The sequence below is a fragment of the Schistocerca nitens genome, chromosome 1 (genome assembly GCF_023898315.1).
Source record: "Schistocerca nitens isolate TAMUIC-IGC-003100 chromosome 1, iqSchNite1.1, whole genome shotgun sequence".
NCBI classification, from domain to species: domain Eukaryota; kingdom Metazoa; phylum Arthropoda; class Insecta; order Orthoptera; family Acrididae; genus Schistocerca; species Schistocerca nitens.
Window position 1 is genome coordinate 160,267,983 of NC_064614.1, and position 27,139 is coordinate 160,295,121.

At 41.7% G+C, this 27,139-nt stretch overlaps 2 protein-coding genes across 4 annotated transcripts in view; one reads left to right on the forward strand and one right to left on the reverse strand.

The window, feature by feature from the left end:
• Positions 1–21,210, reverse strand: part of LOC126244109 (PH and SEC7 domain-containing protein-like) — a 485,533-nt gene extending 464,323 nt beyond the window's left edge. For both annotated transcript variants that reach the window (XR_007545374.1, XM_049948211.1), the window contains exon 1: positions 21,064–21,210. Coding sequence is in view for 1 of the 2 variants with exons in the window: in XM_049948211.1 (XP_049804168.1) it covers positions 21,064–21,198 (135 nt within the window). In the remaining variant the exon portion in view is untranslated. The remainder of the gene's footprint in view (positions 1–21,063) is intronic.
• Positions 21,211–22,080: 870 nt separating this feature from the next.
• The window catches only part of LOC126244136 (ADP-ribosylation factor-like protein 13B), a 225,396-nt gene continuing 220,337 nt past the window's right edge, over positions 22,081–27,139 (forward strand). For both annotated transcript variants that reach the window (XM_049948212.1, XM_049948213.1), the window contains exon 1: positions 22,081–22,257. In XM_049948212.1, coding sequence (XP_049804169.1) covers positions 22,127–22,257 — 131 coding nt within the window. In that variant the 5' untranslated portion in view covers positions 22,081–22,126. The remainder of the gene's footprint in view (positions 22,258–27,139) is intronic.

The window sequence follows — 27,139 nt, forward strand, 5'->3', positions numbered from 1 at the left end:
ATATGCACGGTCTGATGTGTAACGACAAGAAAAGCGACCTGCTAACCTTACCTTGCCGGGCACTTGCCAAGAAAAAATACGATAATCATCAGTAATTAGTCATGTGAATATAATTGCATAAGTGGTCATAAAATGTGTAAACGGCCTCATAGCATGTTACATCGTAAAGTGGTTTCATTCGATAAAGGGTTTAATGTTTGACACATGATGGTTGCCTTTCGATTTTCTGGTTCTCAGAGTTTCGACGTGTACAACATTGGGGTGAGGAATGCTGCGAATCCGATATGGACCTGCGTATAGAAGTTCAAATTTACTGCACTTACCTTTTAATTTGCTGGATAAATAATGTGTACGTACTAGTATCTTCTGTCCAATGTGAAAGTCTCGACGTCTACAAACCTGTTTTTGCTGTCTTCTCCGGCGCTCTGCGGCACGTTTGATGTTGTTCAGCGCAATGTCAATTATTTCGTGGTGTCGTAATCGACGAGATGTAGGAAATGTTACTAACTCTTTGATTTTGTTGGGTGGTTCAACGTTTTTCAGTATAACAGACGGAGGTAGCATAGTGGATTCATTTGGAATGGAATTAATTACATCTTGGAATGAGTGTACGTGTGTGTCCCAATTAACATGTCTTTTGTGGCAGTATATTCTACACAGTTTACCAATTTCTTTCATTAATCGTTCACAAGGGTTCGAAGAGGCGTGGTACTTGGATATATAAATCGGAGAAATGTTTCTAGCTCGTAACATGCGTGTCCATATAACAGAACGAAATTGTGATCCATTGTCAGAAATTACTTTCATCACATGCCCTACATGAAATAAGAAATGCTTTACAAATGCTTTCGAAACAGTTTTAGCAGTAGCTTTGCGTAACGGAGTGAAGGTAACAAATTTTGAAGTGAGTTCAACAGCGACAAAGATGTAGCAAAAACCTCTATTAGTTCTCGGAATTGGACCAAAAATGTCTACTGCGGCCATATGTCTTAATTTAACAGGTACAATGGGATATAATGGAGGAATGTGTGAAGTGGTGTCTGATTTAGCTTTCTGGCAAATTTTACATGACGCTAAAACTCGTCGTATACGTTTTTCCATGTTTGAAAAATAACAGTTCTGTCTCAATATAAGAAAACATTTTCTTGCTCCATAATGTGCGTAGCTTAAATGCGTGTACCAAATTAATTTGTTAACCAGTTCGTCAGGAATGCATAATAACCAATTGTTACTGTCTGGATGAGAGCGGCGAAACAGAATGTCATTGCGTACAGTGTAGTGGTTTCTAATCGTAACATTATTCTTATCTTGCCAAAGGTGTTTAATTTCTTTCCACACATTGTCTTTGCTTTGCTCTTTTGCTATGTCCTGTAATGACGATGAAATAAAATTTTCAAATGCAACTTGTTGAATGTACATGACGCTGAAATTTGCTCTGCAGAAGTTGGTTGCTACGTCTTGCTGATTGTTGCTGAGAGAACGAGAAAGTGCGTCTGCTATAACATTTCGTGTACCGGGAATGTGAACAATCGTAAAATTAAATTCCTGTAAATACAGTTTCCATCTGCTTAATCTGTCGTGAGTAAATTTAGCTGAAAGTAAAAATTGTATAGCTCTGTGATCCGTGTAAACAGTCGTATGTCTGCCATAAAGAAAGTGTCTAAATCTCGTAAAAGCCCATACAACACACAACGTTTCCAATTCTGTGACGGAATAATTTCGTTCAGCAGGTGTCAAAATGCGGCTTGCAAATGCGATGTTTTTAATTACTATTGAGCCATCTTCTTCAATTTCCTGAAAAATGTGTACGCCTAAAGCTGTGTTGGAACTGTCGGTGGCAATAGAAAAATTTCTAGTAAGGTCTGGGTGCGATAAAAGTGGTGCATTCAACAAAGCATATTTCAAATAACATTCTCGTGAACAAAATTCTGCGTGTCAATAAGTATTGCTTACGTTACTGGAATAGGCTACCTGTACTGTGTCTGGTCAAATTCTGTCGTACGTGCTGTTATTTACGGGACGATGCTGTGGTATTTTGACTATTTAAACTGTACTATTATTTCTTCCTGACATCTTACGCTATGGATGACACCTATTGTCTGTTTCATTCGTTATAATATGTTGTTGCTGATGTTCTTGCTGCTGAAAGGATCGACTGTTATTAAATGTACGCTGAAAATTGAGCTCATTATTTTTACGTTTGTCATGATAGTCACTTCTATACGGTGCATTTGCGATAGGAATTGAAATAGTGTGTTTCTATACGTAGTTGTTTCTTTGCTGCCGTGCGTTACCATTTGTTGTATCAGGGACTATACGTGCACGCGGCGAAACATTAAAGCCTGGTAGACCTTGTGCATTCCATTGTTGGTTAGGTATTCTAACCGGTTGACTTTCATGCCGTTGTGGTGGAAATCGTCTATTGTTACCAAAAAAATGCGTTTGCTGTCAATGAAAATTTTGTACGTACTGATGATTAAAATTTTATCTGATATTAAAATTACGCTGGTAGTTCTGGAGTGCCTAATGAAAATTGTCACATTCGGTATAAATTTTGTCTTATCGGGTTCTCATTACTCATTTCTTAATTCTAACTAGAGCAAAAGTTAAAGAGCTGTTTTGATAGATATAAAGGATAGTAGAAGAGAAGGCAGCAGTGCAGAAAACTAAAGATGAAACAGCACTACAGCAGCTCGGGGCCCTATGCTCGCTACGGCACATATTCATTAAAGCGTAATGAATCCCCTGAGGTCCATTACGCACTGCAAATAAATTTTAGCTTTAGCGTTACAGGCAATAGCGGTAAAAATCCAATAGCAAATTGCTGTATCCATGCTAATTGCAGTTTTTGTAAAATAGGCAATGTTGATGAAAATACAAAAATAAATTGTCGTATACGGTGCAAAACGTGTATCTGTGCTCTGTCATTATTATGTTCCTTAGATTTTCTTACAAATAAAAATTGCTCGTAATGTACGTTCTCGTCACTGAATTTAAGAAAACGTTCAGGTTTGTGTGAGAATCTGTTTGTCTGTGTCATTTCTGAATCTAAGTCCCGTACTCTCTGTTGATTACCCAAATTATGCGCGCTGCGCGAGTCTGACAAATGTTCGAAAAGCGGGGTCTGCTGTGATGTGTTATTAACCGAAATATTTTTTATCTCTGCTACTTCTTGCTGTAAACTTGACAGTTTTCGACGCAATGTGTTATTAGACGAATCGATCTCATTAATCGTCTGCTGTAGATTTTGAAATTCCGGTGTTTGATTAAATGAAACCGGTGAAGTATCGTCTGATTTATTGTCATTAGTGGTTTCAATAGCATCAATACGACTGGCCAATTCATCATATTTTTCAGTCAGTATTTTTGCCTGATCATCGGTTTTAGAATCGGTGGAATTAATCTGTTTTTCCAACTTGCGTGTAGTTTCGTTCAGTTTTCTAACGTCAGCCTTGACAACATCAGAATCCTGTGTTAGTTCTAATTGTTCAAATCTATCTGTCACTGTTTGAATATCTACTGCGTGTGTATCTGTTTTTGATTTAAGATCAGAAATTTCATCGCGTAATTCCGCGTTCAACTGTTCCATGGTATTAATTTTATCGGACATTGTAGCAATATTGTTGTCTACGTATGTTTTGGCTTTCGCAAACATTTTACGTTTGTCTTCCTGTCTCTGAGCAGTGATTGTTTCCATTACTTGACGTTTTACTTTATTTTGATCATCAATAAATTTGCGGAAACGCGTATCATTGTTTTCTATATGAAGACTAAGACGTTCGTTAATTTGAGTGTTCTGTTGTTCGAATTTTGCGTCAATCTTTTCATCCACTGTGCGCGAAAGTTCTGCTGTCATTGCTTTAAACTCGTCGCGTAATTGTGTAGCCTTTTCAGAGCATTGTTTAGCGACTCCGCTAATTTCGTCTCTGAGTGTTTCTGTTGCAGCTGTTTGCAATTCCCTTAATTCCTGAGCAACAGCCTCAATTTCTTCGCGTAACTGTTCCTTAGTGTCGTGACACTGCGCGGCAACGGCTTTAATTTGTTCACTAAGCTGTCTCGAATTGTTGTCTAATTTTTCATTTAGCTGTTTGTTCTGTTCATTAAGTTGTCTGAAATCTTCTCTCTGTTGTCTGGCCTGTTCACTAAGCTGTTTGAAGTTTTCATTAAATTGTTTATTATCTTCACTCTGTTGTCTGACCTGTTCACTAAGTTTGTCTTGTTTTTCATTCTGTTGCTGGACCTGCTCACTAAGTTTGTCTTGTTTTTCGTTAAACTGTTTATTCATTTGTAGCAAAAATGCCATAATTGGATTCGACTCAAAGTCAGCATTTCTATTCTCTGTGCTGTTTAATGGTCGATCTGGAATTGTCTCGCTTTCTGTAACCAATTGGTTATTCTGAGATTTACAAAAAGGTTTATCAGTCGGATGTACACTGTCAGACACTATTTCGGAATTAAATAAATCCGGCGTACTTTGTGTATCCTGCTCATTTTCATTAGAGAAATTTGTCTGTACGTTATTTGAATTTTCCAAACCGGGTGTGTTAAGCTGGGCAGCGCTCATTACAATAGAGCGTCCCGCGTCATTGATTGTCGTCAAATCAACAGAGGACATAACCGAGTTCGTTTGTTCATCATTGAGACAAAAGTCATCATTAGTGATTGGAACGCACTGACTGTTAGTGAACGCAGGATTGTCATCATTACACTGCGTGTCACTTGTCCTATCGGTAGAGTTGTTCGAATCGGTAATTTCATTCACAATACCTCGCGATACACTATTCACAGTCTTTCGCGGCATTTTTACAACAGACAAAATATTCACAAAAGAAATAATCACAATGCAAAAACAACACACAAATTCAACAGAGCAACGAATTGCCGTTGACCTGTAGAAAGAAAGTCACAAGATTAGTAAAAGCGTTGCGCCAAATCCTAATTATATCTAAGAAATAAGAGCAGATATCTGACTGTTTTTCAAAAGATTCTCACGAAATACGATCCTGGACCGGGTGTCGCCAAGTGTAACCTCCCCACGGAAAATTTAAAAATAATATATATTTATTAGTAATGGAGCCACAGCTAAGTGTGACCTTCCCACAAGAATATTAATGGCAAAGACAATTAAATGAAAGCTCGCTATCTGACTCAAGTACAAGTTCCCATTAAATAATGAACGCTAATCCCATGATAATGAAACTGTAATGATAACCTAAACTCAATTCAACCGAAAAGTCGGTGTTTGCCCTGTGCGAAACGAGAATAAATTTCTTACCTTAGTGAAACTGCATGTCAAAATTCTGCTCTTATTATTCTCTGGGGCTTGCACGAAAAGCATTGGAAGTACCTTTTGAAAATCTTTGTTAAAAGGAAATGGAAGGAAATTTCAATGATTGTCTCTAAAATTGCTTTTAAATCAAAATTATTATTGGGGGCGATTTTTTGAAAGTTAAATTACAATGAGTGTTCGTTACATTATCTGATGAGCGCAAAGCTGCATGATTATTTATTTAAATAAATTATACCTCGTCCTGAATCTCGACCATTGCGATGCCGACGCCCGCCGACTGCTCTCCACTACTGCTAGCAACCGACTCCAAGTACTACTTAGGACTGACTACTACAGACTGACTGACTGCTCGCTACTGCGAGTCGAGCGCAACTGCTCTGGTCAGAGATTCTACAATGTCTCAGCATCGCTGCCGCACAACATACGTGTTTCAACGTATCTGATTGATAGAGATATATAATATGCCAATGACGATCGATTATATACCTAGTTTAGCTATTAAAAATTTAAATTGCAGTTGCCGGCCGCGGTGGCCGAGCGGTTCTAGGCATTTCAGTCCGGAACCGCGCGACTGATACGGTCGCACGTTCGAATCCTGCCTCGGGCATGGATATGTGTGATGTCCTTAGGTTAGTCAGGTTCAAGTAGTTCTAAGTTCTAGGGGACTGATGACCTCCGATGTTAAGTCCCATAGTGCTCAGAGCCATTTGAACCATTTTAAATCGCAGTTCGTGATATTTAGAAGATATCCTTTAATAAAAATTAACAAGCTGCGGAGCACTAAGCATTCAAGATCTGATAGTTTCATCATTCCGACATTCTCTTACCATTAATTAATTAAGCACTGACGCATCGTCATGAATGTAATCTGTTTCTTTACGGGGAATATATGGCAAAACAAATAAGAATCCGTTGGTATTCTTTAGACAAGTACATATACATCCCGCAGAGACCATGCAGATAAAATTTGGCGAATAACGGTTCACATGGCAGTCATTCTTCGAATGCATCGTCCGTGAATGGACCGGGAAAAAGCCTACCAAATTAACATGTACCCTCTGCCATCCACTTCACAGTTATTTGCTCTCTTGATGCGACACGCTAGTTCTAACTGAAATGGACAATAAGCACGCCAGTTTATCCCGAGCTTCTGAAATTCGGAAGTAAGCCAACTGTTACAACAGAACGCAACAAAGACAGACAATAAACGGTGCGTCGGTCTCGGCCGTTAACGCCAAACGCCTTTTACGCTCCATACAATAACTCGTAAACACAATAGACGCTGACAATAGCTCTCTACGTTACAACAGCGTCCTTCCGCAGCGAAAGCGTCAGTTGCTAACGGAAACAAGCTATTGCAAAAGATCGCTAACCTCTGAGGATATTAGCCAGTCGCCAGCGAAACGTCAGGTGAATCTTGTCATTTACCATGTTGTTTGTGCAAAGGATCGAAATTGTTTTTTCCTTTACAGCTTCGCAATATATCGTTACGCAGCTGGAAGCCTTGTGTACGGGCAGAGGGGAAAACAAAAATAAGATTTAGTTCTGTTTACTATACTTAGACGAACTCTTTTCTTCCTGTATAAAGACAAATAATTCATCCCGACGCTTCAAGACTTCAAGTTGCTATCTCTGTATGTTCTACGTCGTAAGCTTCATTTTTTTTCCCCTACTCTGGGCCAACCTTGGATTGCCATCACTCAAATGCATGACACCGTACACAGATTTCGCAAACCGCGGACATCTCTGCGTCAAATCAGATTACTTTCCCGGACACAGTCTGTCGACGATAAGTTGGTCAATGACAAGTTAAAAAATCTTAACGAATATCAACAATGCGAACTTACTACGTCAGCATACCGCAGTATCGAGATATTACGTTTGCGGTTCGGGCATGTGGAGTGAAACGTTCACTTGGACAGTGGGTTTGCATGCGATCATCGATTGTTGGCGGCACCTCACTGGTCTCAACAAAGTAGTATGTAAAATGGGTGTATACGATAAGGTCTAAGCGTGCTTGCCGCAGGTTTTTTTAATATAAAACAAAACTTCTTACACTCCAGTCGTCACTTGTTAATCTTAAATCTGTGGGGTGGTTATAATTAAACTTTTGCTACTTGAGAGTGTCTTCGTGAAAAATGAGTGACTGTAGAATAATCCAAATTTGTGGAAACGTTTGTAAGGACATGTGGCTGAGAAATAACGAATAAACCATTGAAGGAAACATTTTAATTTCCACATGAGAGGGTAACGTTTGTTAACTCCATCCCATGTTTACGTTCCAGGCCACAAACGTTACTCTTTGTGACGTCCATCTGCATCCACGACAGTCTGGTACCCCATTAGAAATTTCTCTTCTGCTGCCCCAATTTTCGAACGATGCACCATGAAATATTCAACTGTCGTAACACAGTTCGTGCACTGCTTGACGGTTGCACATTGTGTCTAACTTTCTCAGCCATACCAACAGTAACTTCTTCAGATATGTGTCGCGCAATTGGCCGTCGGCCTCTCTCAGAAGCAGTTCCCAAATCGCCTGTTAATTCGAATTTTCGGATCACGTTCTTCAAGCTCTGTGCGGAAAGTGGACCTCTCCGTATTCCTTTAATGTGTCGGTACTCGCGAAGAGCAGCAGCATTATTGCTGTTTGGATACAACAGCTTACGAGTAAAGCCCTGCCCGCCGTGTCCAGATGCATGTTGACTGTCTGTAACTCCGATGCACAGTGATGTTCGTATTTCACCCTGCATCGTCTTACAAGCACTGGTGCCGAACTGTTAAGTCAAGGAACTAGCACTAATAACCACGCAAACCTGCAGGTACACACAGCCTGAACATCAATCCTATAAAGTTGGGTACCCATTAGGCAAATAGTATTCCGTCTACATTGGCTCAAGTAGTGAAAGTTTAATTATAACCACCCTGTATTTATTTCCAATCAGCCGAATTTCTCCAGGCACAAAAAAATGTCCGGTGTTACCGCGGACTGTCCGCCCCTGGTAACTGAGTGGACAGAGCGACGGAATTTCATACCAAACGGCCAGGGTTCGATCCCCGGCTGGGTCCGAGATTTTTCTCCTCTCAGGGACTGGGTGTTTTGTTGTCCTTATCATCATCACTTCATTCCCATCGACACGCAAGTCGCCGAAGTGGCGTCAACTCTTAAGACCAGGCAAATGGTCTACCCGACGGGAGGCCCTAGCCACACGCCATTTCCATTTACTCCAGACAATTCTTCAAATACCCCCCCCCCCCCCCCCCCCACACACACACACCCGATTAGGACGCCCTCAAAACTACTACATTTCCGGGGAAATACGGACTTATGGCAGCCCTAAGCAAGCACGTACCCCCCTCCTCCCTCTCCCTTTCTAGTGATCAACACTAACGGAACAAAATAACACTATCACTCTTGCTGTTCGTTCAACTCTTGGCTTCTTTCCCTTTGATCACCCAGCACACTACCGCTCCAACTGGAGTTCTCTTGGATGACGATGATGGTGATGGTGGTGGTTGTTATGAAGTAGCGCTCAACAGCTCGTCTATCAGCGCCCCTGATGAACAAGACTAAATGTGAACGTTCTAGGTTTAGGTTAGGTTTGACTTTGGCCGTGATGATTATCAATTGAAAATACAATTTACTTTTACCAACCACATCTATTATTCTTCAGTAATGCGTTTCGGAGGATCAGAAGTGAAATGAATGGTCTTCATCAGAAAGTATATAACAGATGTTACACGAACACGCGGCAGCCCTTCCAGACCAAATCCGGCAGAGGGCAGGGGGCGAGAGAGAGAGAGAGAGAGAGAGAGAGAGAGAGAGAGAGAGAGAGAGGGGGGGGGCGGGGAAATCTGTTCCCCTCCTCTAGCCCCGCTTCTCAAACACCCTCTCAACCTTCTCAATTTTACTCAGCAACGGAAAGTCCCCAACACGGTGAGGGGCGAGTGACAGATATAATCATGATAAATTCAGATAGTTCCAATATGAAATAATTTTAACACGTCGCCGGCCGATGCGGCTGAGCGGTTCTAGGCGCTCCAGTCTGGAATGGCGCGACCGCTACGGCCGCAGGTTCGAATCCTGCCTCTGGCATGGATGTGTGTGATGCCCTTAGGTTAGTTAGGTTTAAGTAGTTCTAAGTCTAGGGGACTGATGACCTCAGATGTCAAGTCCCATGTGCTCAGAGCCATTTGATCCATTTTTTTTTAACACGTCAACAGTTTCCCGACAATATGTGACGAAATGAAGTGTTCTGGAGGGCGAGGAATGCCGCTCCTCAATGTCAAACTTCTATGCCCAACCTACTGTCTTGAAACGAAGCGGACGCAAATGGATTGTGTTTTGGGCATAGGAAGTGCTGTTTAATCATCTGAAGATTTCTCATTTAAGTACCAATAGATCTACATCTACATGTATACTCCATGAGCCAATGCACACTGAATGGCAGGGACTGCGTATCATTATCAGTGTATTTCTGTTCTATCTCATTCGCGTATTGCGCAAGGGGCAAAATGACTGCCTGAATAACACTGTACGCGCCATAACCTCTCTTACCTTGTATATATTAAAAACGCTAAAGAGACAGTGTGTGTTTCACTCCTCCAAGTCGAGAGGGCTGGACGGATTTAGTTGAAATTTGGAATGACGGTAGCTTTTTTGCCACGAGGCACGAATACCCATATTTTACTCATCCAGCGTTTGAGAGTGACTTGCAACACATTTTACACATAATATCAAACCTTTACCACACTAGACCTCGCTGACAACCCCTCAAAATAATGAAGGGAAAGAAGTTGACCAATTACTTCATTTTCGCCGTTCATGCAGTAAAACTGCCGCACGAAGCATGACGTTTTATTTATTACTTCTTTACTCTTACCTCCGTTCGATACACATTTTGCAGACATTGTCCACACACGTTGCTGAATGTAACTACAAAAATGTATCATTGTACGACACGTAGTTCAGGAGGTATCATCTATAATACTGACTTGTGTGAAAAAATATGCAGCATCATGCATGCCGTTTTAATTTATTACTTCTTTATTACTAACTCTATTCACAACACATTTCGTTTGCAGTAGCCGCAATACCACTGGAAGTAACTGCAAATGGTTCAAATGGCTCTGAGCACTATGGGACTTAATATCTGAGGTCATTAGTCCCCTAGAACTTAGAACTACTTAAACCTAACTAACCTAAGGACATCACACACATCCATGCCCGAGGCACGTTTCGAACCTGCGACCGTAGCGGTCGCGCGGTTCCAGACTGTAGCGCCTAGAACCGCTCGGCCACCCTGGCCGGCAAGTAACTACACAATTATATAATTGTAAGACACACAGTTCAGGAGATACGAAGCCATAAATATCGAAATGCGTGAAAATGAAACTGCAGGGCGAAATTCGCTAGAGATGTTCATGAAATACGTATCCGCCAGGCGTGCTGGCCCCGGATAGAATCCGCCCGGCGGCTTAACGACGGAGGCCGGTGTACTGGCCAGCCTGGATGTGGTTTTAGGCAGTTTTCCACATCCCACTAGGTGAATAACGGGCTGGTCCCCACGTCCCGCCTCAGTTACACGGCTTGCAGTCATATAAACACTTTCGCACTATTCCATGGATTACACAAGACATCTGGGGTACACTAATTCCGTCCCAGAGAGTACGGGGTGGCAGCAGGAAGGGCATCCGGCCACCCCCTTAAATTAACCTTGCCAAATCCTATTAACCATGCCGACCCTGCGTCATTGCGGGAAAAAGGCACAAGCGAAAGAAAGAAAGAATATTCATGAAATACGTACACAAACACCTATGAAATATGATAAATAGATGTGAAATATATATCTGACATATGCGTACGTGGGCAAGGCCATAGGTAAAAAGCTCAATCTAAACCCCTGGAGTGATTTCAACCAAGTTACGATCTGGAAAGAAATACTGTGGGGATAAGAACCACCAGCCCTCTATTGGGGTTGTGATAATAACGTGGATTCTCGACCATGGTTAGATCAACTGTTAATACGGAAACCGCGCATTGATCGGAAGCTGTCGATACCAGAGTACATTCTGTGAAACAAAACACCATCTGCATATAGCGGTTGGACAATAATATGGGAATAAAGTGATAAACGCATGCTTGAACACAAATGCAGATGCTGGCCAAGCCGGTACGTTGCATATTGTATTTGACCATGAACGGGACTGGTGCAATGTCGTCAACACGTTGCAAGTATCAGTCATGGTCAGAACAGTGTTAGCCGGCCGCTGTGGCCGAGCGGTTCTAGGCGCTTCAATCTGGAACCGCGCGACCGCTACGGTCGCAGGTTCGAATCCTGCCTCGGGCATGGGTGTTTGTGATGTCCTTCCGTCAGTTAGGTTTAAGTAGTTCTAAGTTCTAGGGGACTGATGACCTCAGATGTTAAGTCCCATAGTGCTCAGAGCCATTTAGAACAGTGTTATGTGTAGTTGTGAGTGCCATCATGTCGGAATTAAGTGAATTCGAAAATGGGAAAATTGTTGGCGCTCGTATGTCGAGTAACCAAAAGAGCAGAAGTATTCGGAGTTTCATGAGGCACCATATCTAAGATTTATACCACTTACTGGGAAAGCGGAAAAGCACCATCCGCCAAGTCAAAGAGCGGACGAAATGTGTGTCGAGTTTTCGTGACAGGTGGTCACTGACGAGGATTGTGACGAAAAATAAGATGATGACGGTTGCAAAGGTCACTGAAGAACTGAATGTTGCATTCGTGTACCCTATTAGCATCAAAACCACTCTAAGTGAGCCCCGTATGAGAAAACTGCAAGGCGAGTTGAAATTCCAAAACCACGCACCAGTGACGCGAATACCTGTAACAGGAAAACGTGGTGCCGAGCCCATAAAACCTCTCGTTTCACACTGTTTCCATTTTTTGGCAGAGTTCACGTCCAACCTTTAAATTTTCTAATGTTCCTCGAAAGGACGTCGCCTTCCCTCCAGACGTTCCTATTTGAGTGCCCGAAGCATCTTCGTAATACCTATATGTTGTTCGAATCTACCCGTAACAAATCTGGCAGCCCAGCTCTGAATGGTTTCCATGTCTTACTTTAATCTGAGCCGGCGGGGATCCCAAATACTCGGGCAGTATTCAAGAATGGGCCGCACTCGTGTTCTATATGCGGTCTTCTTTACAGATTAAACACACTTTCCTAAAATTCTCCCAATAAACCCTGCTACAATCTTTACACGTTCGTTATACCTCAAATCGCTGCGCAACGTTCCACGCAGATATTTAATCGACGTATGTCAAGCAGCGCATCACTAATATTGTATCTGAACATTAAGGGGTTGCATGTCTCACTCATCTGCATTGACTTACATTTCCCACATTTAGAACAAGCTGTCATTCATCACATCAACTAGAAATTTTGTCTAAGTCATCTTATATCCCCCAAGTCAGTGAACGACGACTCCTTCCCGCACATCACAGCATCATCAACAAACAGCCTCAGATTGCTATTCACCCTATCCGTCAGATAGTTTCTGCATACAGAGAGTAAGAGTGTCCTATCACACTTCCCTGGGGCACTCCTAAGGACACACTTGTCTCTGATGAACTCTCGCCGTCGAGGACATTGTACTGGGTTTTGTCACTTAAAGAGGTTTTCGAGCCACTCACATATCTGGGACCTTACTGTGTAAGCTCGTACCTTCGTTGACGGTCTGCAACGAGGAACCATGTCAAATGCTGTTTGGAAATTTGGGAATATGGTTACTACATGTTGCCCTTCATCCATACACAGTTTACAGAGTATCACGTAAGAAATGGGCAAGCTAAGATTCGGACGAGCGATGCTTTCTAAAACCGTTCTTAGTTGTGCACCGGAGCTTTCCTGTTTCAAGGAAATTTATTGTAGTCGAGCTGAGAATATGTTGAATTCTGCAACGTGGGCTCCATGGATTCTCTGCAAGATCGCATTACTGCTAAGGATCATGTAACCATTTTGGCTGATCCGTTCTATCCCACGGTACAATGTTTCTTCCCAAATATCTCTGTTCACACAGCTCGCATAGTTGACAACTGGTTTTTTGACTACGTGGGTGAAGTGTTGCGTCTTCCCTGGGTATCACAGTCACCAGATCTCAGTATCATGGAGTCTTTGCGGTCTACTCTGGAGAGAATGGCGCGTGGTCGCTACCCACCTCCATCGTCGTTACGTGAACTTGAGGCTATTTTGCAGGAAAAGTGGTATAAGATTTCATTGAAAACCATACAGGATCCGTATTTATCCATTCCGAAACGACTAAACGGTGTTTTGAATACCAATGGTTTTCGTACACCTTGTTAGGCATGATAATATGTTGTACTCTTTGTGTTTCCTGCGGCAACGGCCTTGGATACACCGTCAGTGGATACACCGGTTCCCGTGAAATCACCGAAGTTAAGCACTGTTGGGCGTGGCCGGCACTTGGATGGGTGACCATCCAGCCGCCATGCGCTGTTGCCATTTTTCGGGATGCACTTAGCCTCGTGATGACAATTGAGGAGCTACTCGACCGAATAGTATCGGCTTCGGTCAAGAATACCACCATAACGACCGGGAGAGCGGTGTGCTGATCCCACGCCCCTCCTATCCGCATTCTCCTCAGAGGATGACACGGCGGTCGGATGGTCCCGGTAGGCCACTCGTGGCCTGAAGACGGAGCACTCTTTGTATTTCGATTATCTTTGTCCATCTCTGTGTGAACAAACGTGAGTAGCGCTGCAATACGCGTGCATTAATCTCTCTCTAAAACGACTGCAACACCTCATAGTGTCCATGCCTTGACGCGTTACTGCTGCTTTGAGTGCTCGTGCAGAACAAACACAGTCCCTTCCCACGACTGTGGGTCACTCGGTGTATTTCTCTCTGTCCTAGTGAGGCCATGCAGGAGCCATTTACTCGTATCTTTCAAACTATATAATGCTTAGCAGAATAAAGGAAAGAAGATTAGGGTTTAATGTACCGTCGATAACGATGTCATTTGCGACCATGGGCACCGATGGATTGGGTAAGGAAATCGCCTATGTCCTTTGCATTTATTCAAACATTCCAGCTTCAACCGATATACGGAAAACACGGTAAATGTACCTCTAGATGGCCGTAGAAGTGTCTGATCTGCTGTGCTCCCGAATGCGACTCCAGTTTCCACAGAGCCCCTTGGTTCCTTCACTGCACAATACGTTTAACGAGTGGTACTAGGTAAGTGTGTCGGATGGCCTATGGCGTTGGCCGAATGCCAGTACGAGAGGGAAAACAAAAACCCCCGGACAGCCCTCATTGCGGCCGGTACAGCAGGAAAGCATACATTCCCAATAAGGCGTAGCGGCCAGCCAGGGCAGACAGGCATCCTGCTCGCAACTGGGTTGTGGCGAGGTCGCCTCCTGATCCCGGTGGCCTGCTTCTGCTTCTGGCTCCCGGTCGCGAAATACAGCCCGGCGTTCAAACACGGATGCTCTGCTTCGTCCGTAACGGCCGACGAATCACATCAGAAATGGGAGTGACGTACTACATCCCGAGCACAACGCTTTAATGTCACTGATCTCTCGGTGAACCAACTGATTGAAACGCATGTCTTCAAAAACATTGCTAAGCTGATACGATGCTAATTGCATCCGTATAATGGAATAGTCGATGAATTTGCGAAGAGCGTCGCTTAAAACTGCTGATTTAAAAACATTCTATAAGCGCCGTCATACCTGACGGCTACATTACATACAGGGGGTTCGGAAATTCCTGTTACAAACTTCTAGGGCTTGTAGAGGGGACTCAGTAGACAATATTTTAAGCTGGAACCCATGTTCGTTGAAAACATGTTTGCTAGGCAGGTAGTCAACAGGCTAGTTATGGTGGGGTGCGATTACGTCGGATCGGCTGATGTAGCTTGACGTCTACCCTACCTCTGTTCTGGTTCAAGCTTCATTCACGTGCCTGTGGGTGTTAGAGCAACATCGTTCAGTACAAGTCTGCAAAATACAACGACGTGATCCTTCTGTATGGCGAACCTCACGGCTGCTTGTCGACTTTATCAAGATCGTTCTCCATAACGTCCGACTCTATCGCGCCCCAATTGCGCAACGGCTACGAGAAAGGATTAAACTTCGCCGTCAGCAGGCGAATATGGTGATCCAAGGAGACGCCGCACACTCAAATTACCAGAGGCCGTACTGTAAACAACAGTGTTGGCGAAAATATTGTGGATAAATAAAAATATTAGATACAATTATGGCAAATAAAAAATTTATAAGTCGCATGAGATTTAATAAAAAAATGGCTCTGACCACTATGGGACTCAACTGCTGAGGTCATTAGTCCCCTAGAACTTAGAACTAGTTAAACCTAACTAACCTAAGGACATCACACACATCCATGCCCGAGGCGGGATTCGAACCTGCGACCGTAGCGGTCTCGCGGTTCCAGACTGCAGTGCCTAGAACCGCATGGCCACTTCGGCCGGCGAGATTTAATCATCGATCATTTGCCAACCATCTACATCGAGTACACTTTCAAGATAATCTTTACTGCGAATGTGATGGAATAATAGCAGGATATGAGTGTTTTCTCACGAAAGAAACATCAGATATCAATCAATTTTTTTCCGAATGTAAACTGTATGCAAACCAATAAACTGATTTCATACAACAGTGAATTATCTCACCGATCCTTACCAACTAATATAGTAGCTCTCCTTCGCAAAAATAATACTTTCTTTTTACAACTATTTATGAAGTTTTTTAAATAAAAATCCCTAAAACAATGACAGATGGCTGCATGGTCCTCACGGCAAACGCCACCAATAAGAAGTTGCATCCCTTATTTTCCGCAGTACACTAGTCACTTCAGAACCACGCTCATACCAAGCCCAGAAGGAAAAATGTCAAATTCAAATTACTGTCGACGCGTAGGTCGCTATGTACCATGCATAGCCTCAGGCTTGGGAAGGATGAGAAACGATATCAACCGTGTTAGGTCTAAGGAACCATCCTGGCATTCTATTTCCACCGACAATGGGATACCACGAAATCCGCGGATCTGGATGGCCAGATGGGGATTTGTGCTCCACGCTTTGCATATGGGAGTCCTACGTGCTAACCACTGCCTTACGTCACAAGCTACGCCCGTAGTACGAGAATACATATTCAACGTAACGGCATCCATACTCTGCAAACCACTACGAAGTGCACGACAGAGGATACTTCCAGATATTACGGCGTTTCTTAAACGCCTCTGTGCACTCTGTAACTGCTCTAAGCTCATCTTCGCGGTCCCTATGAGGAGACTGCACTATAAGATTTTCCACTTAACATTAGTTCTTAAAACTTCATAAACAGGCTTTTGCAGGATCGTGGCGTCTATATTCATGTATCTGCCGATTCAGAGTTTTTCCCTCAGCATATAGGCAGCTCCTTTCTGGGAATCAAATCCGTGACCATTCGTATTGTCCTTCCTCATATACACCTTCAACACCGCCAGTAAGTGAAAATGATCGTGCCTCGTTGAATGAACAGGTTCTCGTCAGATCAACGAAATTAAGCAACGTCGGGCATGCCAGTACTATAGTACTAGGATGGGTAAATGCCTGGGTACGCCACTTGCTGTCGATTGCTTTCCCTTTGCCTTTCGGCAAATGAGAGGAGAGGTGGTGGCGTAATGTTTTTGATAACCAGACTTTGCGCCAATGTCCTGGATTAAATTCCATACATCTCATGACATGGGACACTGCTGATGGTGACGCGTCCGTCAGATGCAGACATAAACCTCGTCGGCCCCTTGATGCTACGCGAGAGGAGTAGACTGTGTGCCGCCACCGGGTTTCATCCTTTCATTTCAATTGTCGTCGTCGTCATCCTCCAACAAAAACATAACACCACACTAAATACATCCATTAGTCACCTACACTGGTCAGACACACTACAACACACAACTTTCACACTTCGCGAAGGAAAGATACCATGGTAGGCGAAGGACACAAAAACCTTTCAAATTAGGCGGCTGAACCTGTCCTTCGGGGTCTAGCAGCCAATAGTTCACTGTTTTACCTCTAGTAGATCTTATTTGGTGTGGGTCCAACACGCTTCAGCAATACTCTACGATAGGTCGCACGAATTTTCAGTAAGCAGCTGCCTTAGCAGATTGCATCTTCCCCTGTCTACCACGTGCTTTAGCTAAGACACAAGCTCTGATCATTTCATTTCATATCCCTTCAAACTGTTACATCCAGGTATTTGTATGGGGTTACTGATTCCAACTATGACTCACTGATATTGTAATCATCGGATACTACTTTTTATATCAGAGATCGTGACCAATTCCACTCATTACATGCAATCTTCAGACCTAAAAAACATTTTTAATTAACATTGATGAAATTCGAAATAAGATCGGAATAAATTCGCCGACTTCGAATAACTTAGTGTCAGGTATATTTGGTACACATGTTCTACCAGTTAGTGACATATTAAAGTTTGTGCCGGACCAGGACTCGAAACCAGGTCCAGCACAAATTTTCATGTCATCAAGACGTGTAACATCAGTACGCCAGGTTATTCTCATTCAGCGAATTTATTTCGAGATTCATAGAGTCTCACCTGCCCTTGTCAGTCTGACACCTATATAGCAATATTCATGAAAACGTCCTTGCCCAATATTTTAATGGAGACGCAGCAGAACCACACTGATTTGTCAAGTAATATTTCGTTTGAATTAAAGGTTTACACGTATTTGAAATTGGTGAAACAAGAGGCTGCAACGCAAACATGTCAGCTGTGATAAAGTTAGCGCTGTGAAATAAAAGATTCAATATCATGCACCTTAACCTACTTAGATTATATAAATCCTAACACATGAACGACTTGGGGCACTGAAAACCATACCACCAGTCTCATAGGTGCGACTTGATTTTTAACCATGTCTCAACATACCACACTTCCTTTTAAAAAGTTATACACCCACTTTATGCCATGGAATTTTAATTAAAATTTAGGCTTATTTTTACCATTAATGTTAATTCACATTTAAATATATAGGCTAGTGACAATAGTACCTTTTTGACAGTTGAAAAATCTGTAATTAATGTGAAATTATAACACACACACACACACACACACACACACACACACAGTTATATACGGTTCCAACATTTCATAGTCCTTGATATAATTTTCATGGTCCTTGTTATTTTCATTATGCACGTTCTGTGGCTTGGTACTGCCAATCCAAGTCCACCTCTAGGTGGTAATCCTAGATAACACCACAGCAACGAAACTATGCTTTGTGCTGAGACAACTGATTGATATATACCATGTGGTCCTACAGCACGGATAACGCTGGTTCACCGTAAGATTAATGGACGTAAAGAGCATGCATGAGTGCTACAATTTCAAAGTATGCGACGGTGTGTTTTTGGCCCTTACGGTTCCAAGCGCTTCAAATACTGACGCTGCACAATAGTTTCTGCATTTACTCGACTATTTTTTTCCTTAAGTCTGGGAGTTTCGTGAACACCCACGAGTGTAAAATTAGATCTTTATGTAACGATCAGTGGAAATGGATACTGCAACAGACTTTGCGAGACAACAGTTCGTCCAGGGACCGCTCTCAACTACACGACGGAAAATTATCGTTGCTGGATAGATGGTGTATTATCAAAATTTTGTTCACTAGTTTGGCAGCAAGTGGCATGGTTTCTGTAATTTCTACCTGTTGATCGAGAGCCTGCGTCGACAGAGCGACGCATATAAGCGCAGACAGATTTGCGCAGCGCTCAGCGCTGTAGCCTACTCTGATATCACATGGGCTGTGCTGTGCCGGTGCACCGACGCAGTCTGCGCACGCAACAAACCGGTTACAGCCCGACGCGCCGCGCCAAGCTGCTGCGATGCTGCCGCCGTTGTTTTATTTCCCCCTCTCTATCTCCTCCTTTTCTTCTTCGTTTCCATCTGTGGCACGAGATGTTGGAAGCAAGGTGTTCCCTTCCCGCCGAAATTCCGCAGACTTCTGTAGCCAAACCATGCGCGAAAAGCACCCTTCATCGCCAGCTTCGTGGTTGCCTTTGATCAAGGCACTAGAGCAACACGAGTTTGAACATGAATACCGATAATCTCGTTATGGTAACCTCTACACATAATTGTATTAGATACGCTGTCACAATCGATGGAGAAATTTGTAGAGAAACGTTAAAAGCACATCGATAAACAATTGTTCTACAGCATTCAACTGGGTCATATTTCATCAATCTGTCTGCACCTCTCAACAAAACACACACACACACACACACACACACACACACACACACACAGAGAGAGAGAGAGAGAACGCTGCTATTAGTACAAAGAGCAAACACTCATCTACTTTTATTTTACACGCGAATTACGATATTGGGGGCAAATTCTATAGAAGCTAGTAAAAGACAATTGAGGGACTCTTAACCACACAGAACGAGGTTGCGCATATTGTTTTGCGCTAACACGTTTCGCCGGGGTCAGATGCATTGCTGGATTAGAACTAATGAAGAAATAGTCGAATACGAGCATATATTTACTGTTGCTGCCTCAAAATATTTAAAAATCAGCTTATAAAGCATCAGTGTTACTGACACTATAACCTGGATAGCTAAAATTAGCCCATCGTCACTGAAAAGGCCAGACCCAAAACCGTATGCGAGCGCCACTCCCACCCGGCTCGGCACATGCACAATAATACCTGCCTATTCGGTATGTAAATATCACTCACGAAAAACAAAACTGGGATTAACATGTCCCACACACTGTTTCAAACTTTCATTGGAGTATCAATAAAACATTTTTGCGATGTTACGCTACCTGCAAAAAAAGACATACGCAATATCGTGGTTAAAATTTTTATGGAAACACGTCGCAAGTATTTACGGTTCTTTACGATATTGTAAATATAACTTACAATTACACGACGGTTCGAAACTATAACAACGCTCTATCTTATATGCTTTTTTGCTTCTGAAAAAACGTCCACATAATGTCAACAACATACACTGCATCACATTTTAAACCAGTAATTAAACAGCTGCCATAGTCAGCAAGGGATGTTGCCTATAACACCCTTATAACAACCCGTATGTTGCAAACACATTTAATAACCTGGTACTAAATCATACGAGAAGTACAGGTGAATTTATATATCAAATTAGGCTTGTTATCTACTGTTAAATTACGTTCTATTCCCTAGCGTTACAAACAATCTGATCTTCACTGTCAGTGTTAAAAAAATTAACATAAATTATTCAATCTAATACTGAAAGTTAGATATTTGTTTCATCATTCTAATTTCGTTTTAAATTCATAAAATGTCAAGAAAGTAAGTCTACATACATGATTACAAACAAGAGACTTTCATAGAACAAATAATAGATCTGAAACAGTCAGCGATAAAACAAGTTCCCTGTATTGCTCGGTATCAAATGATTTACTTTTCCGTACAATATAATAGCTATACAGCATACTTCACTGTTACAGTAGTGTAACGGTTATATTTCACAATTCTGAATGAACATTCCAGTAGAGTATGTTACAAGACGCAGCGGCTCACTCTGAACAACAGACATCGACTCATTATCATACGAAATAATGCTTAGCAGTTCCCTGTATTTACATTTTGGCAAGACCTGTCAATGCGGTAATTCCAATCCAAAACACAAATGTCAAGCATAGGCTGTTATGAACGCCACCACATGCACACAAGTTTATTTACTGAGTGAAATTAGTTGTAGAGCATACCTCACCACTCTCTGCAGCGGGGGAGTTTTCAATGATGTCATAAATTATAGGTGGTAATCCAGCTGTGCCTAAAAGTGAAAAACCTAAACCACAAGAATCACTCCTCCGTAGCACTACCATCAACTCCTCAGCCATGTTTAGCTGACTGCCTACATTGATTTACGAGTCCGTAGACATTCAAGCCATCTGTGCCCTACTGCGCAACTTGGTTCTGATAATGACCGTAAGATGTCACTACTTTCGCGGAACGACCGCAAGAGCGCGGAAGATCTGCACTGAAATTAATCTGGGTTAGACGGTAGATCAGTGTACGGGGTGATTGAGAGGAAAGCTCAGTCAAGTCGTTTAGCGGGCGTAATGTATGACCATGGTTTCCTGCGTAATTATATAAACGCTTAACAGTCACCTCAATATTGAGATAAGTTGCTTTCCAAAACTAAAATACAAGCCAAAAAGAAGAATAAGTTATAAGTGTTGGAGAAAAAGTGGCTTTCTCCAAGAAGGCCTGGTGACTCAGCAAATAATGTAATCTTTTTGAGTTGAGGCTGCAATCTTCTTACGAAACAATTTTGTGCTAACGACATAATCGAGTAAAACATTTTTAGGACTGGTTCTGCGTATAAGCTATCGGAAATTATCAGTCGCTCTTCTGGTAATGATTTCCGACCCAATGAAAATGAAATTACTTTACAGGAGAATAGTAAATGTTGGAAGTGTGTTATAGCAAGCTTTTCAGAAACTTGTAACGCGTCACAGATAGTAAAACAAAATTTATGATTGTGGACTGGATTTGCTTTACGATCGAATTTTTTTACATTACAGAAGTGTTTGAAGGACTGCATGTATTTAGTAAAGAGTCTGCGATCTTTTCTAAATCGCCATTTCATTTTTCCTTTTCATGCAATACAGGTAGTTACCATTCCGAAAATTCTTCTGTTTCGTTTTTGGCACTGCAAAACACGTGTGAGTATGCTGCGATAGCGATACATGCAATATAGTAGGCGGTGACATTGTTTATGTTATGGCGGACGAAGAGCTGTTGAATGTGTTGTGAGACGTGTGTATGTGGTTCATATTCTTGTTTTTATGGTTTAAAGTTAACCCAGATGCGTCCTCACGCTCGCCGTATAACATGGGAAACTGTTCATGCTGTCGGAGGAGCAATAAAGTTGGGCCTTCAAGCGAGAGTCACAAGTAATTGAAACAGATGTAATCCCTTGCCTGTCATGACAGACGAAAATGCACGTCTTTACATTGTTTTTCTGCAATGAATCATAATTTTGCGTTACATATTTCGACCGGCACAAATGTCTCGTTGATAATTGTGTACAAATCCTTTCATTAACGAATATACGTTCATTTCTTGAATAAGTGCACGCACTGTTTTCATCCTGATATCTGCACCGCCACTGCTTTCCTATATTAGGAGCAACATAGCATATTTTCTGATTCACATTTGATGCAATATATTGTGCGTCCTCATATACCTAAGGACGCTCTAATTTTTGTTTCTTCTCTTCATTGTGCCAAATGTTTAGATGCCTGATACACAGATTTATCAATCCAATTTGCTGTTTTCTAATTTAATTTTACGAAAAGACTTAGGAGTAAAAAAGTTTTATTGATTTCTCATGAAGAGACGCTCTTAAACAAATTTAGAATAATTTAAGGCCTCTCAATTGCCGTTTCCCAAGGAAACAGATGCTTATATTTAGCCTATGTCAAACAGTGATATATATATATATATATATATATATATATATATATATATATATATATATATGTGTGTGTGTGTGTGTGTCGCTTTAGATGCAAGTTTCTCCTCGATTAGTATGTTTTCATATTAATGCCTTACTATTTAATAACTTCTTATATGGCTTTATGATTGGAGCACTACATTTCTCCAAACTATTACTGTTACACTGCCAATTACAGGGCACATCATTGTTCCCGAATTCACAGATTCCGAACAAATGGTGACGACCATGGGATTTGGCAGGGGGGGGGGGGGTATTACTGTGTGTATAAATTAGTAGAGCGACCTATTAAGATCACTGCAACTCTGTGATAGGTCGAGGAGGAAATTCTACTACCCTAATGTAAACGCTTGCTGTCTAAACAGGAAGCACCTTCTGCCAATGAACCTTTCATGCCAGCCCATTACATAATGGTGATGAAGATAACAGCCATGTTTTTGTCCTTCACTCATGTGAAAGGAATGAAAGTACATACAGTTTCTTTACAATTAAAATAAACAAAGTAATAGGAGGAAATATTTGCTGTATCTTAAGAAAAAGGAACAGATGGCAATGGTGAGACTGGTGCTATGGTGGAGCTGAAAATGCTGTTTCTGGCAAGTCCATTGATGTAAGCTCCCAATAAGTGCAGTGAGGTTAGTGGAGGAGGACAGGAGAGTGAAGGACAAGAACGATGGAACAGTGTGTCGGAGTGAGCTGTTGGGGGGGGGGGGGGGGGGGAAGGAGGGAATAATGGTGGGCTAAGAAGTGTAATTGATAAGTGGGGTCTGCCAAAGGAAGGATAAAGGTTGGATTTATAGTGATCAGAAGGCTAGAAAGGCTATGGAAGACTCTAAGGAAAGGATTTGGGTATTAAGGATATTGTAGGTATGTCGGGTACATGTGAGTGCACACTCCTAGTTGGAAAGCAGAGCCCATTTGAAGATGGGATTGGATATTGTGTGGAGCTGGAAAGAGGAATGATGTATTGGCAGTGGCCTGTAATTGGGAGATGACAAGTTTTGATCTTTGGATTTATGATGAAATATTTAAACTCCTTATCAACTAGATAGAATGTCATTTGCCACCATCATGTGCCATTTTTTGGGTGTGGATGGGATTTCTGTGCACGCTAATCAAATGTGAAACCTACTGTGATTAATATAAAGATTGTATAACATCAAAAAACTATCTTGACAAATTAAATGTTTGTTTTATGGCTGCTTACTATTTCCTATACAGGATGATTCCATGATAATACTAACTTTCACTTATAGTGGACAAGCATAAATGCATAACTTTGAGGTAAGGGACTCTGGTCCAGAATGACCAAATCAAAAGTTATAAGCAAAAATTGTTCTGATACCTCTTACTGTGGAATACTTGTACTGGTACTTCTGTGGCTAATATTGTAGAGTAGCCAACTGTCAAAGGTGATAATATTGACCAAAACAAGAGAAAAAAAAAAAAATTGTAGTAAACAGGGGTCTAAAATGCGCAGCTTAAGAGCTGTGTGTTGTTGTTCAGTAGAAGAGATGTGTTTCACAATATCGAAGATGAACAAGTGCTCATAGCTCTTACGATACACATTTTAAACCCCACGTTAAATAGACTTTTTTCATGTTTCCTCTTAAAATTGCCTAGCCTGCAGTCTTAGCAACAACAGTACTTGTACATGTATTCCACTGTCAGAGGTTTCTGAATGGTTTTTGTTTAAAACTTTTGACTTGGTTGTTTCCAGGCCTAGGTCCCTTATCTCAAATTGATGTATTTACCCTTGTCCACCATCCCTGAAAGTTTGTAACTTCATCACAGAATCATCTATGCACCTAGGAAGTTCAGTAAGTCATTTGGTAAAACAAAGAAAACAGAGTACCTGACTTTATCTTCAAAGTAAACTTTTGTTTATGTTAATAAATCTGCTAGAAACTGTCAGCAAAGGCTTCTTTTGAATTCAGTTTATATAATTCAAGTCTTTATGCTCCATCACTACACCAGATATTGGTAGTACCAGGAATCATTCCTGCAGTGATTTGGAGAAAAGATGCATTGTGCTTGCACCTCTCAATGAAGTCTCCAGCAGTTTTCAGCCAAATTGACGTCTTGTGGTGTAAATCGAGAACGAATTACACTGACAAGCCAAAAACGTCAAGACCACAGCTCACCGTGATGTTGGATGCACTCTGGTGGCGTTGTGGGCATGTGATGCAGTAACAGAAGAAAGTTAGTGGAGCAGACATGGATGGGGGATCACCCTGGTGAAGATGCGGGATGCAAATGGAGAAATCCATTAAGTTATTTTGTCAGAAGGTGGATTATTATTACACAGAGTCTGTGAACAAGTATCTTAAAAAGAGATGTTCACGTGCTACTGTCTTGGGCATCTATGGAAAGAGGTAGAATGACAGTGAAACTACCACTAGGTGCTCAAAGGTGGGATTCCACAACTCTTCACAGAATGGGGGGTTTGGGTGCTTGGCTGCTCTGTAAAGTAGGATAGATGGTGATCCGTGGCATCTCTGCCAGAAGAGCACAATGCTGTTGGATGCATGAATTTTCTGGAGCGCACCATTGTTTTAACATGGAGCTCCGCAGCAGACGTGTTGACCCAACATCATCATCATCAGTTATGATTGCAGTAAAGACCATCGGAATTTCACTGTCAATCAATGGAAATATGTTGGCACTTTGGGTGAATCACATTTTTGCCACACTGGGTCGATGGTCGTAACCACAAACACTATTATCGAAGTGAACGGCAGCTTGAAACATGTGGCACGCCACGGACGCAGGCTGTTGAGAGCAGTATTATGCTACAGGAGACATTCTCTTCTGCTTGTATGGGGCATGTGGTAGTAATGGAAGACAAATTGACAGCTGCGAACCACCTGCCTCCCTTCATGTTTGATGTATTCCCCAATGGCAGTGTCATCTTTCAGCGGTATAACTGTCAGTGTCTCAGAGTGAGAACAGTGCTACAGTGGTTTGGGGAGCATTATAGTGAACTTAAGTTGATGTCTCGGCGACACCAAATTCGCCTGATCTAAATCCTATGGAACCCATTTGGGTCACTATCGAGCACTGTCACTGCATACACAAATCAATGGTCCATTATTTACATGAATTACATGTCCTGTGCATAGACATCTGATGCCACATACCTTCACAAACCTACCAACAAACTGTCGGATCCCTGATATGCAGAATCCATGATGTATTTTGTTCAAAAGATGGACAAATAAGATATAACACAAGTGGTCATAATGTTTTGGCTTATCAGTGTATCTCTGCACTCAGAAATATTGTGACATTTTCTTACTCACCTATAATTTATCCAGGAGCACTATCAAAGACAGTTAACAGTTTTGTGTAATAATGTGTCTTATGTATTCGGTGTTGTCAATTGTCATGCTTGTTTGTGGTTGATCCATTTCCGTTTTCATTCGAGCAGCATTTGAACCAGTCGTAAACATGTTTACTAATCATGGCTTCTATTCCATACATTTGGACCATCATAATATCGCTATTATTTGCAATTAAAGATGATATGTTTTATCTATTGCACCACTGCACTTAACTCAAAGTGGATAAATTAAGGCATATGATGCTGCCAGTCATCTTTGACCAGTGATGTCATACCACACCCCAAAATGCAACACATACCAGATTTCAAAATTGTGATGAATACTCATAACCATTTCCTTGATACCAAAATATGATCATGAAGTACAATAATGCACCCAAGGCAAATGGTGGTTTTGGGCAGTGAGCAAAAAATCATGCAAATAGTCAAATACAAAGCGCAAAAAAGACAAAAACAAGATATAGTGAAAAATCACGAAAAAGTGATGAAACACCACATCTACAACCTGAGTTGTGCCGTGTAACACAACTTAAAACACTGACAATATAGGTAAAAAAAACCTGATTAAATTCCACATGAAGAAAAGATAGAACCTCACAAATATGTACAGCACAAACACAAGGAACAAACAGTGAACAATACCAAAATAACACATTTGACAAACCAATTTAGAAACACCCAGACAATAAGAAGACGCATCACAATCAACAGAACACACTGTTATATATGAAACAACCCCCATCCCAACCTCCCATCCCTGTCCTAAGCTTCCAAGAAAAACTTCATTGCATTACAACCCTACCAACCCACCCCACCCCACTAGCCAGAAAGAAATAAATCCGGCCACCCACTCCCATTTCACTAACAATCCAGAGCACTTACATTTTTCCCAGCTACATAAAATATGAAAAATACTTTACCCCTGTTGTTGTTGTTGTCTCCAGTTCAGAGACTGGTTTGATGCAGCTCTCCATGC